This window comes from Neodothiora populina (genome assembly GCF_041146345.1).
Source record: "Neodothiora populina strain CPC 39397 chromosome Unknown canker_contig_16, whole genome shotgun sequence".
In the NCBI taxonomy this organism is placed as follows: domain Eukaryota; kingdom Fungi; phylum Ascomycota; class Dothideomycetes; order Dothideales; family Dothioraceae; genus Neodothiora; species Neodothiora populina.
The window spans coordinates 1002760-1016339 of NW_027191409.1; the positions used below are offsets into that span (position 1 = coordinate 1002760).

At 50.0% G+C, this 13580-nt stretch overlaps 5 protein-coding genes across 6 annotated transcripts; 4 read left to right on the top strand and 1 right to left on the bottom strand.

Moving 5' to 3' along the window:
• Positions 1 to 830: 830 nt before the first annotated feature.
• Positions 831 to 2121, bottom strand: AAFC00_003668 (uncharacterized protein; the record flags this gene model as incomplete). The annotated part of the gene is made up of 3 exons (XM_069343175.1): positions 831 to 1276; positions 1336 to 1961; positions 2033 to 2121. The coding sequence occupies 3 exons, from the start codon at positions 2119 to 2121 to the stop codon at positions 831 to 833; spliced, it is 1161 nt and encodes a 386-aa protein (XP_069200996.1).
• Positions 2122 to 3178: 1057 nt separating this feature from the next.
• On the top strand, positions 3179 to 4093 carry AAFC00_003669 (uncharacterized protein; the record flags this gene model as incomplete). The annotated part of the gene is made up of 4 exons (XM_069343177.1): positions 3179 to 3235; positions 3303 to 3317; positions 3406 to 3897; positions 3986 to 4093. 4 exons carry the CDS (start codon positions 3179 to 3181, stop codon positions 4091 to 4093), a joined length of 672 nt encoding a protein of 223 aa, XP_069200997.1.
• Positions 4094 to 7302: 3209 nt separating this feature from the next.
• Positions 7303 to 8773, top strand: AAFC00_003670 (uncharacterized protein; the record flags this gene model as incomplete). Its single annotated transcript, XM_069343178.1, has 3 exons — positions 7303 to 7488; positions 7545 to 7995; positions 8049 to 8773. The coding sequence occupies 3 exons, from the start codon at positions 7303 to 7305 to the stop codon at positions 8771 to 8773; spliced, it is 1362 nt and encodes a 453-aa protein (XP_069200998.1).
• Positions 8774 to 9620: 847 nt separating this feature from the next.
• Positions 9621 to 11516, top strand: AAFC00_003671 (uncharacterized protein; the record flags this gene model as incomplete). 2 transcript variants are annotated; one of them, XM_069343179.1, is made up of 1 exon in its annotated part: positions 9621 to 11516. In XM_069343179.1, the coding sequence occupies one exon, from the start codon at positions 9621 to 9623 to the stop codon at positions 11514 to 11516; it is 1896 nt and encodes a 631-aa protein (XP_069200999.1). The 2 variants fall into 2 exon arrangements, with proteins under 2 accessions (XP_069200999.1, XP_069201000.1); XM_069348104.1 differs by having other exon boundaries at positions 10116 to 11516.
• Positions 11517 to 12052: 536 nt separating this feature from the next.
• On the top strand, positions 12053 to 13373 carry AAFC00_003672 (uncharacterized protein; the record flags this gene model as incomplete). Its single annotated transcript, XM_069343180.1, has 2 exons — positions 12053 to 12136; positions 12192 to 13373. 2 exons carry the CDS (start codon positions 12053 to 12055, stop codon positions 13371 to 13373), a joined length of 1266 nt encoding a protein of 421 aa, XP_069201001.1.
• Positions 13374 to 13580: the final 207 nt, after the last annotated feature.

A 13580-nucleotide genomic window follows, 5' to 3' on the forward strand; every position in this document is an offset into this window, starting at 1 on the left:
GTCGTTGTCGTTGTCGCGAATGAAGAGGGGTGTGTCGTTCGTATGATGTATGTATATGGGTGTACTGTACTGTATATTGGAGATCCAACGAGGGGACAGAAAAAGAAAAGGAAAAGCGATCACGAGGCCCTGTCGTCGAGTCTCTTGAGAACCTTCACCTCTTGTCCATGTTGGCTTGTGGCACGGCATGTATGTAATATTCTTGGATTAGAGAATCCATACATTGCGCACATTACAACAGAACAGGATCTTGACTCTTTTGGTAACCTTGTTGGACAAGGGGATACTCAGGCCCGAGGATGGAATGCTTGCTCGTTTCCTTGCCGGCTAGCTAAAAGAAAATGCCCAGAGCCAGGGGGAGTGGTGGGAGAGGAAGGGCAGGGCTCATATCTACTTGTTGAGGGATACAAGAAAACAAGAAGAATAGAAGAAGAGAAGAATGACATCAAACAAATACACCAAAGAGAATGTTCTCGATTGTCTTGATCGTCTCGTCATACCCCGTGGCACTCTCCAGGTTTATTTCTCCTTTCGTCACGTTTTACTCATTGTACTCTGGTCTTTTGTGCTTCCCTTCCAAATCGCTTGGTTCATGATTGGCAAAGAATAATGCACCGAGTGTCATTGCTGCTCTGGAAATGCGAACGTGAGGGAAGGGAAGAATGAGGATGGAAGGCGAGAATGATAAGCAATAACTTTTCTTCACTGTAAGTAGATGCGAGGGTTTTCCTGTTTTCTCTTTCCCGTTCTTTTCGTCTATTGCTAAACCCAACCGCGGAGATAATCCTCACATCGACCCCAGCAAAGCAAACAAGACAAGTGAACCAGGTCTATTTCTTGGCCTCCTGTACCGCCTCATCGACACCCTCCTTGAGCGCCTTGATGGCAGTGTCAATGTCGCTTCTGTTCGGGTCCGTCACGCTGACACCCATGTGTCCGAATCTGATATACTTGCTCGCAATCTGCTTGTGCAGACCACCAGCGAAGACAACGCCTTTTGCCATGAGCTTGGGCAAGACCTGGGGCGGGGTGATGCCCTCGGGCAGGTAGATAGCCGTCATGCCGTTTGCTTGGTTCTCGGGCTTGGAGGCGAGTTGTGAGAGACCGAGCGAGGCGACGGCGGATTTGACCTTTTGCGATGCGGCGCGGTGGGCCTCGAAGCGAGAGGACAGGGGTACCGAGGTGATTTGCGTGAGGGTGGTGTGCAAGGCGTGGATGAGCTGGGGAGAAGGAGTGGCGAAGTAGGATGGCTTGCCGGCTTCGTAGTTTTGCATGACTGTTTTGGGACGATTAGTCTTTAGACGTGCAAAGGGCAACACAGTGAAGAACACTCACTTGGCAACCAGTTCTTCCATGAACCAAAGTATGAAGTAGGAGGAACCTTGCGGCTGTTGAAACGCTCGATGGCGCGGCCAGAGGCCATGACAATGCTCAGACCTGCTGGGCAGCCAATACCCTTCTGAGAAGCGGTCAAGACGCAGTCGAGTCCCCAGTTGTCGAACTGAATCTCTTCGGAACCGACACTGCACACGCCATCGACCACGACAAGAGTCTCCGGGCTGACTCTGTGGACGAGCTTGCTGACGTGCTCAATCTCACTCAAGACACCAGTGGAAGTATCAACGTGTGTGATGGTGATGGCCTTGTAGTTCTTCTCCTTCAGCGCGGCCTCGACCTCGTCCAATTGCGGACGATCGCCAATGGGGGCCTTGAGCTGAGTGACCTTGATTCCGTAGGTCTCGAAACAATCGGCGAAGCTGTCGGCAAAGTATCCGGTGTGCAAGACAAGGACATCATCGCCGGGCTCGACAAGGTTGGAAGCGACCTGATCCCAGCCAAGAGTGCCGGATCCAGAGATGACAAAGGGTTGCGCCTTGGGATCCTCGGTCTGGAAGAGCTTCCTGAGCATCTTGAGAGTCTCGCTGAACGTCTTGACAAAAGGCATGCCGACGTGAGATTCACTATGGTAATTGCCACATGAGTACAGAGCTCGGGGATCAAAGACAACAAAAGGCAACGCTCGCTCTCTCACCTGTAGTGGCTCATGGACTGCAAGACCTGGTCATCGAACTCGATGGGTCCGGGAATGAGGAGAGCGGGGTGGGGTGCTTGGTTAGACATGGCGACGTTCTTTTCCTCTGGCTCGGCAGGTTGGAGGGTGGGAAGAGTAGTCGGTGGTGAGTAGGGAAGGTCGTCTGGTATACTCGACTGTCTCTCGGTGGAAAAGGGAGTGTTCAGTTCAAGTTGAAGTCTCTGGTCAAGATGTCTCGAAATGAGACTGAGTCTGTTTTGGGGCGCCAGCTTGAATGATGCAGCGATGTGGCGGGCAAACACCGACGATCTGACCTTGAGCGGGGAAGTCTTGACTCTGACTACGGGTTGGACGATATCGGAAGACCGGAGGCGTTCTCCTGTATACACTGATACTGAGGATTTTTACTCAATAGTAACACCAATGACTGTCACAAGACAAGGAAGAGATCTGCGCTATCAGAAAGTGACTGCGGTGAATCTGATGATCAATTGATGGGGTGGGCTTGGGTGAATGAGTGGTTTGCCGGGATACAATTGCAGTTTGCGATGTTAGTCGATTCTTCAACTGTCTCCAAAAAAGGTCCCGCAATTTTTAGTGTCCGACGATGCTGTGGAGAATCCAGCGTAGTGCACGCGTTTTGTGTGCCACTCTTTAAGTCCGACATTTGACTTTGGTTGGCAGCTCTGTCTGGGTGCAGTACGGAGTACAGTATGCGTCTTCCGAAGCGTATATCGCGATACGATGTTGGTATTGATGGTCAGTAAAGACTGTAGGGCTAAAGTGTTTATTCCTCAGTGCCACACCCGTGTATAATCAGATTGGGCATCGGTATGACAAGCGTGTTCTTGTGTCGGACGAGTTCATAAGGTAAGGTACCTAGGTATGAGCCACTAACGGAGTTAGCATCTGAGAGAGTGTTAGCAACAAGAGTGACTGAAGCATGCCCAGGTGGCTGCCTGAGGACTCTGACCCGCGCCTTCCTCACCGTCGCTCTCCAGCGCTCCTACCTCAACTCACCCTAATAAGATACAAGTACCCTTTGCGCACGGGCCTCTCCGTCATCAGACGTCGCCAAACAAACTCGCGATTCCACGTCCTTGTCGAAAGAGTAGTGGGGAGCAGTGCAGAGAGCCATAACAAACAATGACTTCAAGATTAGTGCTGGTCCTGGGAGACCTCTTCATCCCAGACAGAGCCATAGTGAGTGGTAGCGACTGCTCAATCCCCGTCCTTGACAGGATCCAGTTAGACTGACTCCAATTGACAGGACATACCAGCAAAGGTACAGCTCCTTCCAGCATGACAGACGAATGCGCCGCATATAGACAGCCGAGGGAACACAATACTAAAGATATATACATCATGAACAGTTCAAGAAACTCCTCACCCCCGGCAAAATCGGCCAGATCCTCTGTCTAGGCAACCTCACATCACCGAGCGTCTACAGCTTCCTGCGCACGCTTGCGCCCGACCTACAAATCGTCAAGGGCGACTATGACATTTCCCTATCAAGTTCCCTGCCCGCCGTCAATCCCAATGTGCCATACGCCGCCCCCACCGATGCTCCTCCCCAACCCACCGCTCTGTCCAAGGTAGTCACTCATGGCGGATTACGGATTGGATTCACACACGGCCACACCATCGTGCCACCGGGAGACCCAGACAGCCTGTTAATAGCTGCCAGACAGATGGACGTCGACGTGTTATGCTGGGGCGGTACTTGCAAGTTCGAAGCATACGAGATGGAGGGCAAGTTCTTCATCAACCCGGGAAGTGCCACTGGCGCTGTGAGCTGGAATCACGATGTTGAGCTTGATTCCGAGGGCGAAATGGTGTCGTCGCCAAGTTTCGTCTTGATGGATGTGAGTATCATTGTCGAATATCATTTGGCTCAACTGCTTGTCCATTGCATAACACATCTCCCCAATACTGACACGAATCGAAAAACAGGTCCAGGGCGATGTACTCGTACTTTATGTGTACCAGCTACGAAAGGATGCAAACGGTGTGGAGAATGTCGGAGTCGAGAAGGTCTCATTCCGTAAGCCTTCATCATAGTCAACTTCCTTGGCCTGGCATAGATACACATACAAATACCCTCACATGTTCGGTGTCATGTGCACTGCTTCAGCCAAAACTTATAGCTCCGATCTCATCTTTGCACCAAGACACGTACTCGAAATCGGGGGAAATGTCACGATGATCACCCATGCAATCTTAGTCAGAAATCATCAATCGCATCGAGATGGCTTGCAATGTCTTTCAATGTCAAATGCTTTCGCAACAGGGCAGTTTTCGACGACTGCTACACCTCGAAGTCGGGCAGAAGTAGAAGGTAGCGGCAGTGGTAGCACGTGTCCAATCATTGTGTCGTACCAGACATTAGAACTCTAGTATGAAGCGCAGGAGTGTCCCATAAGTACCCCAGACCTCCCCTGAGAATGGCTCTCAGCGTTGGTCCGTACGGTTGGCCAGAACGGTCTGGTTGTGTCAGTGATGCAAGTCACACTTGATGGCCTTGAGTCAGTAGCACAAGGTACACGAAGGCAGCAAAGGCTCAAAGGTCCGAGAGTCCTAGTGACCGGGCAAAGTGCTGCTCTATGACACTAGAGTGAGTTGTTGCGGCTCGGGTATAGTCGTATAGTGAGCACTACCTAACCTTGGCCTTCCCCTAGAATTATGGTTACCTGGGAGGCTAAACATAAGTTACACGAGTTCTCCTGCGGTACAAGTCGCATGCGGGAAGTTGTTAGCATTCGCTGCATCCAGCAAGTCTGCAAGTCCTTCCTAATTGACGGTTCAATAGCCGTGCACGGAGGGTACCATTGATGAAAAAGGCAAGAGCCTTCGCTGAATCCGGTCTTGATAATATACGTGCATCAAGACGTCGTGCAGTGTGCATATCTCTCCTGTTGTTGGCCTATCATTTGTTACCCGAAAGGACGGCGTTCACTGCATAAATATATTGCGCGGGCCAATTATTATCGGGCTGGTCGAGTCGGACGTGGTAGCGTGCATGAATTTGAGCGCCTGGTAAGCCCAGCGCAGATGGAACTGAATGCGTGTTAACCAACCTGCATACTCGTCTACAAGCAGCCGTGCAGTGGCTAGCCGTGATCCTAAGGTCGCATGTCGAGAATCGCAACGATGTCCTCACTTACATCGCCCCTAAATTTAGTGAGTCTCGGCTAGGGGTCCTGAACTCTCACGGCGCCCTCGGTTCGCGTCGACATGGTCTCCATGACAGATTTCTGGTTCTCGGTCGCTCGTATGATAATGTGGTTTGCTTCAGTCAATTATTGCCTAGGGAACATCGTATCCACAGGTGGTCTCTTCATGCCCCTTTCTTCAAAGTGGGATAAGATCGACCGGCTGCAGGTGAGTTTCTTTTCCCTCCTGCATGCATACGCGCTTGCATGATGCAGGACGAAGGACACAACTCGAGCCGGTAGTTGTACCTAAGGTAGAAAGCCGACGACAGTACGGTCCGTGCCGTTGATCACCAGAAAGACATTCTACAATTTGTGGCATCCGAGCATGCACTGATTAGTGAGTTTAGTCACTGACTGTGTCGCTCTGTGGTGCAATTGCGGGATCAAATCTCCACGGTCGAGACTACAAGTAATAACCGGCATGTGTAGCTTCGCGGCTGGCGGAAGCGATCACGCCCACCTCCACGACATAAAAGTCAGATTGCGACGACCTATACTAAGGTGTGAATTGGCTTCACTTGCTTGCAGAAGAGTTCGTAAAACGCAAGTGTGGAAACTGTAAATGGTCGTCACCCACTGAAGAGCTAATGTAGCCACGTTGGACGGGGAAGATAGGAAGCTGCTCGTCGCCTGTTCTTGGGTCAGGTACTTGGGACGTATTGTGCACCAACGTCACGCCGTAGCCACTTTTCTTCCCGACCACGATCCTCTATCGTGTACCTGTATTGTGAATTGTATTTGAAATGTCAACTTGATCCGCCGCGCTTCGCTTGTCTCCGAGCGGGATCGCGTAATCGCAAGGGTTTTAGCCTCGGCTCTGCTTGCTGGCAGGAAACTCGGCAGAATGTGGGTTTCTAAGGTAAACTCTTGCCATGGCAGCGCTAAACATCTAATGGTCTGCTCATTGTCAGCGCGTGAAAGAAGGGGGCATGAACAAATCGGATGAGAAGCAAGCTACGTAACGTAAAAGTCGAATTAGGTCGCATGTACACTTCGACGTCTGGATACCTAGCATTGAGCAGAACTTTGGCAAACTTGCGTCGCAAGGCTGGAATCGGACCTGCCTTACTCAAGCTGGGAAGTGCACTTGTGAACGATGTGTACTGCAGATCGACAGTTTCCACACGCACGGGACGAGTATAGTCGGTACGGCTGTCGAGCTAACGACATTGATCTTCGCGCATCGATACGTCTCCACCTCTGAGATCTTGCCTCTTCGCTACCCGTTGCTGGCCAACGCCTTCGAGCCTTCGAGCCTCCAACCTCATGGCGATACGCCATGTGGTTCCTCTGTCCAATGACAGCCATGAACTTACTAGCTTTTGGCAGCTGTGCAGTAGACTCTTGCTTTTCCAAGACTCAAAGTGTACATGCATGTCCAGGGTCTCCTTGTGGTTCAAGCCTTTTCTCTTTAGCTCAGAGAGACACTCAGCTGGGGAGTGCACAACTATGCCTCATTTGTATCAAGGAACTATGTAATCATGCACTGAACTCCGGAGGCAGTGCTGAATGATTCCTGTCAGTGGCTTATATGGTGTTCCCCACAGCTGCAACTCGGCCGTTGGAAACGACTACCTTAGTGTATAGTTGAGCTGGTCCCGCGTGGTACGTTATGCGTGAGGCGTACCTTCCCTGTACGGTACCGCGAAGGAATACCTCTCGGCTCAAGGCGAGGAAAGCTCTCTGTAGATGGGTCCCAGCAAACGATTAGTTACTTTACTGGTTCCTTCGGACTACAAGCAGGTTCTTCGACGGTTGCGTTACTCATAATAGGAGTCCTTCGCCAGCCAGTTCCGCTCCCTGCTCTAACCTTGAGTCTCCGATATCACAACCAAATATTCGCTTTGCACGCGTACTTCGGTCGTCAACCACGCCTCTAAAATTGGGACAGTACCGGTGACTTCTGAACACACGCAATCTCGCCACCTCGCCATCAAAGTCCCTGCTCTTGCTGAGGGCACTCTTTCTTCTTGTACTGGATAGCCTCGATTGGACTCATCATTTGTCTTACATCAAGTAGTTCTCATATCGTGTTAAGTCCTACTGCTGGTCACTATGCCGTACCCTATCAATTACAGACGTCCGCCACACGTCCACGACGAATCGATCCGGAACTCTATCAGCGGAGCTGCGAAGCAAGACTCTATCCAGGAGTCTGTCGAGTCCGGTAATTCTGGGATGTCCAATGGCATTCCAGAAGCCTTGTCGTTCGATCGTATCATCGCTGGAGGCGTTTGTCCAGTGAGTCAGATAAATGGTCATTTACTAGAGAATGTTGCTGACACTTTGCATTACAGCCATGTACTATCCGTGATTTCATGAATTACATGAAGTATATCGAACACGATGCAGAGAATTTGCAGTTTTTTCTTTGGTATCGTGACTATTGCCAGAGATTCGAACGTCTACCTGCCTCAGAGCAGGTGCTATCTCCAGCATGGACCTCGAGTCAAGCTGATGCCGATGCCCAGGCTGTACAGGCTACTCGTAGCAAGAAGGTCGACCCTTTGATTGCGTCAGTTCTCAGAGACACAGAGTTCGGCGATGGCATCGCTCAGCCTGTCAACCACGAGAAACGAGATCCTTTCCATGACCAGTCTACCACACCTTCCTCAGAGGAGAGACGCGACGTGATGTCCTCTGACTTCGGTTCGTTTTTTGATGATGAGAAGACGATCGCTAGCAGCGGAGCTTTTAGCAGAAAGGCTGACGAAGCCTTCGACGAGGCAGGCATGAAGTGGAAACCATGTATGTGTCGTTTGTTCCCGCCTGTTCTGATATATCGTGCTAACGAAGTTCAGTCACCACCCAACCTTTCCGGCAAGAGCTTACTCGCATTATCACCATATACATTGCTGTGGACAGCTCTCGTCAGTTGAATCTTTCCGATCGAGAACGCACTGCTGTCCTGCATGCTCTGCAAAACACCACGCATCCTTCCGCGCTGCGCGCAGCAGCCAATAGCGTTGAGTTCACTCTGAGGCGCCAGGCACATCCCAACTTCATCCGCTGGACCATCTGCAACGGCAATGGCCCTCGTGTGATCTTTGCACGTGGTCTCGGTGTTGCTGGTATACTCGCTGGCCTTTTGGCTGACCTTCTCATTACTCTAAGCCATGCCGGACGTGCTTGGCGAGTTCTGCCAATCATCGGCTACTTCATCGGTGTATCCACGCTTATCGCTGCTTGGAAAGGCATGTGCGTCGTTCTTCATGGAATGCACCATCGTCATCTTCGGCCATGGGAGCTATTTGCAGACGAGCATGATCCTATCCATAGTGAGAACTCATCCTCGGAGAGCCTGACCAGTAACTCCACAAACAGTTACGAGGACGAGCCTTGGGTGGCAAAGTACCAGAAACGCAATGTGGTCCGCAAAGTATTTGACCGCGAGGTGTGGATCCAGGAGCCTGCTCTGCGCCAGATTCAAGACACGATATTTATACAATCGCTGCTCGGCGCTTTTGTTGTCTCGATTATCATCGTCGGCATTTTCTGCGCAGTGCCCCATGGCAACCTATACTAAGAGGGCGAATTGACGACTGAATGAGGCATATATGTTGTATGAAAAGTTCTATGATGTGAAATGTAGAGAGCGTTCGGGCAGGAGTTATGGGTGAGAAAGCTGACACGATCTCGGACATGATCTGGTTTATTCGTTTCAATCGCTCATACATGTGGGCTGGTGGTTTTATCTTTTGATCGGTATGTCATGGAGAGACTATCCCTTGTGCAATTCTCTTATAGAAGAATTGCTTTTTACTTCAACATAGTCTGATGGCTCTTTTTCGTACTCAATTGGCTCAATACCTACCTACCTCCCTTAGCTCAGCATGAGCTGCACGGCGTGGTCTCCTTGTCTGGTTGCCTGCGTCTCAAGACCTGTTAATAGCTAGCTACAATATTTGACCTGCTTTCTAGAGCCTCATACTTATCGTTGCATGGGACCAATGGCTATCGCATTTACGACGATCTACGACCATTATGAGGGCAAATGGGCACCCATGCTGATTTCACAAGCGACAACATAGCCGTAGGGAGTGTTACTCACATCGGTCGTTGCTACAAATACGTTATGTTTTATGTTGTTCGATGGTCCTTAGATGGCTCCAACATGCGCTGCCAAGATATATGGCTTCGAGCGAACATCAATAAACCGGAACTACCTTACTTTCTGTGACAGCGGACTTTGATTTAAAATATCTCGGTTGATGAGAGCTATCAACACTCGATCGATTCTGTCATCATTCAGGACGCTCTCTGCCAATGATATTTGAGAGTTCGTGGAGGTTTCTCATCGTCGGCATAATAATACCTCGCTCTGGCGCCACACAACCAAGCCGCAGGCTTCACACCTCAGTCACACAGCTGCAATGGCTGCACCCTTAATTAGTCCTGCAGCGGTCGACCCGCATAGTACTTTTGACCCACAAGTACCAGGTCAACATTTACTCTTCCCGGACCTTCCAGGGGATAGATGGCGACCAATGCTACAGAGCCAATGCACATTTGAGCCGGACATGTTCCTACAGGTCTTGCAGAATCTGATCAAAAATCCCAATATCATGTCGACTCACCTGTTCCGTGCGGATATATTGTACGACAGTCAGAAGGACCAGACGATCATTAGTGAGCCTGGCGAACAGCAATTCAGCGAGTACACGAAACATCTAAAAAAGGATTGTCAGCCGGTGTATACCCCGGTATCTGGATTTCAGTGGCAACAGACATATGTCAGGCAGTTGGTACCGCGCAATCGTCAATTGGATAAGGATCTGTTGCAGACGTGTCATTTCTTCGTCAAGCGATCTGGTGTATCTACGTCTAATCTAATATTATATGTCCCGCATGTATCCGATTCTGCGGACATGCCCTGGTATCATCCTAAAGTCAAACAAGTTGCGTTCTTGCATGAGTTCGAAAAGTCTAGCAACAGAGATACAAAGCATACGGGGACTGTGTCTGTTCACTTCTGCGAGTTTGATGATGTAGAGTTGGATCAGCGACTCGAAAGGACGGCACTGCAGTTGCTGTCTAAGATTCACAAGCATTCTAGAGGTCAACAAGCAGGCTATGTCAAGCGCGGTCGCCATGATCTAATCGTGACTCAGCAGAAGTTTCAAGAAACTTATGCACGGCTCAAGGCCAAGTATGCGAAAACGCTCATTGAAGGTTGGGTAGAAGAGACGGACCCTTCCAAGCATATTTTCGAGGATCTCGGAATCGCAGCGTTCTTGATTGAGCTTTGGTCAGAGATGTATGACTGTAGCAGCGCATCAGGCAGTCTCGATGGAGACCAAGCAGCTGACGATCAAGCCCAGGAAAGAAGAAAATTTCCTGGCTTTGTAGATATTGGCTGCGGCAACGGTCTTCTGGTAAATCTGCTTGTTCTCGAAGGCTATCCAGGCTGGGGGTTTGATGCGCGGAGGAGAAAGACATGGGAGACCTTTGCCCCTGAGATCCGCGAGAGCATCAAGGAGATGGTCCTCGTACCGGAGGTTCTTCACATACATTATGAAAACACGAACGGCGGAGAAGCAGTGAACATCAGTGCCGATGCGCTCGAACATCGTGCTTTTCATAATGGTGTGTTCTGGGAAAACGACGGCTCTGATCCACCCTTCATAATATCCAATCACGCAGACGAGCTGACTCCATGGACACCTCTCATCAGCTATCTCAATGGGTCATCCTTCATAGCCATACCTTGTTGTTCGCACAATCTTGCGGGTGCGAGGTTTCGCGCTCCGGTGGCAAAACAAGTGAAGGAGAGTTCTCAATCTGCGCCCGCTGAAGATGGAGCAGCTACAACGACTCGACAAGACATTGGTCTACGCGATAGCCAGGCAGCTGAAACAGGATCGCTCAAAAAATCTGCGGCGGGGAAAAAGATGCCATCTGCGTATGCTTCGCTTTGTGATTATGTCACCAAGCTAGCGAATGAAGTCGGATTCACAGTAGAAAAGGAGATGCTCAGGATACCATCGACGAGAAACGCCTGTCTCCTGGGTAGGTTTCCCACTCACGGGTCTTCGGGTACTCAAAATGTGCTGTCTACATCTGCAAACAATCCAATCGATCTTGCTGATATACAAGAGAAATTATCTGCATCCAAACCGACAGACCCTGCGTCAAGCGATATGCAAATCAAGCAAACCCATGTTCAAGACATATTGACAAGAGAACTTGACACACCACTAGCAAACATCTGCGATGACTGGATTTCGAGAGCGAAACAGATAGCAGGCAAAGTAGGCGATGGCCATTGACAGATTCTCCGTACAATACTGCCTGATTCGTAATACTGCGAAATGTCTCCTTACTTGGATCAGTCTCGACTCTTTCGCGAAGGTGGGGCCTTGGTTCAGGATCTATAAGCAGATCGGTGCGTTGTAAGGGTCTAATCTCGTTCGGGCCCTAGCGCGCGTGGAGATTATAAACATTGGCGCAAATCTCGCAGTATACCAAGCCATCCACTAAAAAATGCCGTTGACCATGTCAGCCATAATTCACCATAATAGAATGATTTTAACAGGAACAAAAATTGAGGCTCTGGCTGATAAATGAATACATTCAGAGATTTCCAATATGGACCCCTATGTGCAGAAGCAAGATGTGGGGCTCTCTATACATATATCAGCCACTTTATCTTTATGTAGTATTTCGGCTCTCCACCATCGACTCTAAATAGTTATCAAACAATCGGAAGGGTTTCATCGCAGACATCTCCAACAACTATTTGAATCGATTTCCTCCATACTTTTTTCCTTTCCTCTGCTAGACCACAGATCCTGATATCGCAAAAATGAGCGGACAATCTGGACAAAAGAACATCGTGATCCTCGGTGCTTCTTACGGCGGCCTCAGTGCAGCACATTATTTCCTCAAGGTAAGAATTTATAATGATGATATATCAACGGCCGCAACTAATTGCAGGAATTCAGCACGTTCTCCCTCGTCTGCCCTCAAATGAGAAATACCATGTCTACCTTGTGAACCCTTCGACTCACTTCTATCATCGCGTTGCCTCGCCTCGCTCGGTCGCTTCCTTCGAGTTGATGCCAGTTGCCAAGACCTTCCTCGAGATCAAGCCTGGTTTCAAGCAGTACAAGTCAGACGTTTTCACCTTTGTGCAAGGCAAAGCTGTTACCACTGATACAGCTGGACGCACCGTGACCATCAAGCACACCGGAGCCGCCGATGGCACCGTTGAGACTCTGTCTTACCATGCTCTCATCCTTGCCACGGGTACCAAGACTTTCGACCCAACCTTGTCCCTCCAAGGAGGTCTTCACGAGGACATCCTGAAGGCTCTTGCATATATGCACAAGAAGCTCAAGACCGCCAAGACCATCGTAGTTGCTGGCGGTGGCCCTGCCGGAGTTGAGGTCGCTGGTGAAGTCGGCGAGTACTTGAACGGTGCTGCTGGTTGGTTCCAGAAGCGACCTGCCAACCCCAAGGCCAAGATCACTCTTTACAGCGGCTCCAAGAAGCTCCTACCTATCCTGCGACCGGCTTTGGCACAGCAAGCAGAGGTGTACCTTGCGCGAGTTGGTGTTGATGTTGTGCACAACATCAAGATGGACCGTGTCGTGGAGTCAGCCAGTGGCAAGACCAAGGTCATCTTCAGCAACGGCGACGAAGTGGAATGCGATGTGTTCATCCCCTGCATGGGCGTCACTCCCATGACCGAATACTTGCCCAAGCAGCTTTTGACCGAGACTGGTTACATCAACACCAACAAGGAGACCTTGAGAGTTGATGCAGCGGGCCCTCGCGTTTACGCTGTGGGCGATGCCGCGTCGTACACCCGCGGTGGTATCATGGACATGTTTGAAGCCATCCCTGTGGTGATGACCAACCTGCAACGAGACCTTCTTGCTGCATCCAAGGATCCCAATGCCAAGCCTTCGGGACCTGACAGGAAATTCACGCCAATCACCGCTGAGACCCAGTTGGTTCCCGTTGGACAGTCAAAGGGAGTGGGTGCATTCAATGGCAACAAGCTACCAAACTTGATGGTCTACATGATCAAGGGCAAGGATTATATGAGCAGCTCCGCCACAGATATCCTCTCAGGAAACAAGTGGAAGAAGGAGAACGGATGGAAGCCAACTGACGGTTGAAAGGGCGACAGGGTGTAATTACGACATCGAGGTCCTTTTAGATGTTATTGGCGTTTCTGATGGAAAGATACCATATGCTGGGCTTATTGTTTTATTTCTTATGTTTTATCTTACTTGCATTTCCGCTGATTAGTACAAGACCTGTTACTGTGCACCCGATCTAGAGCACACGATAATTAATTCACCTTCATCATATATATGCACACA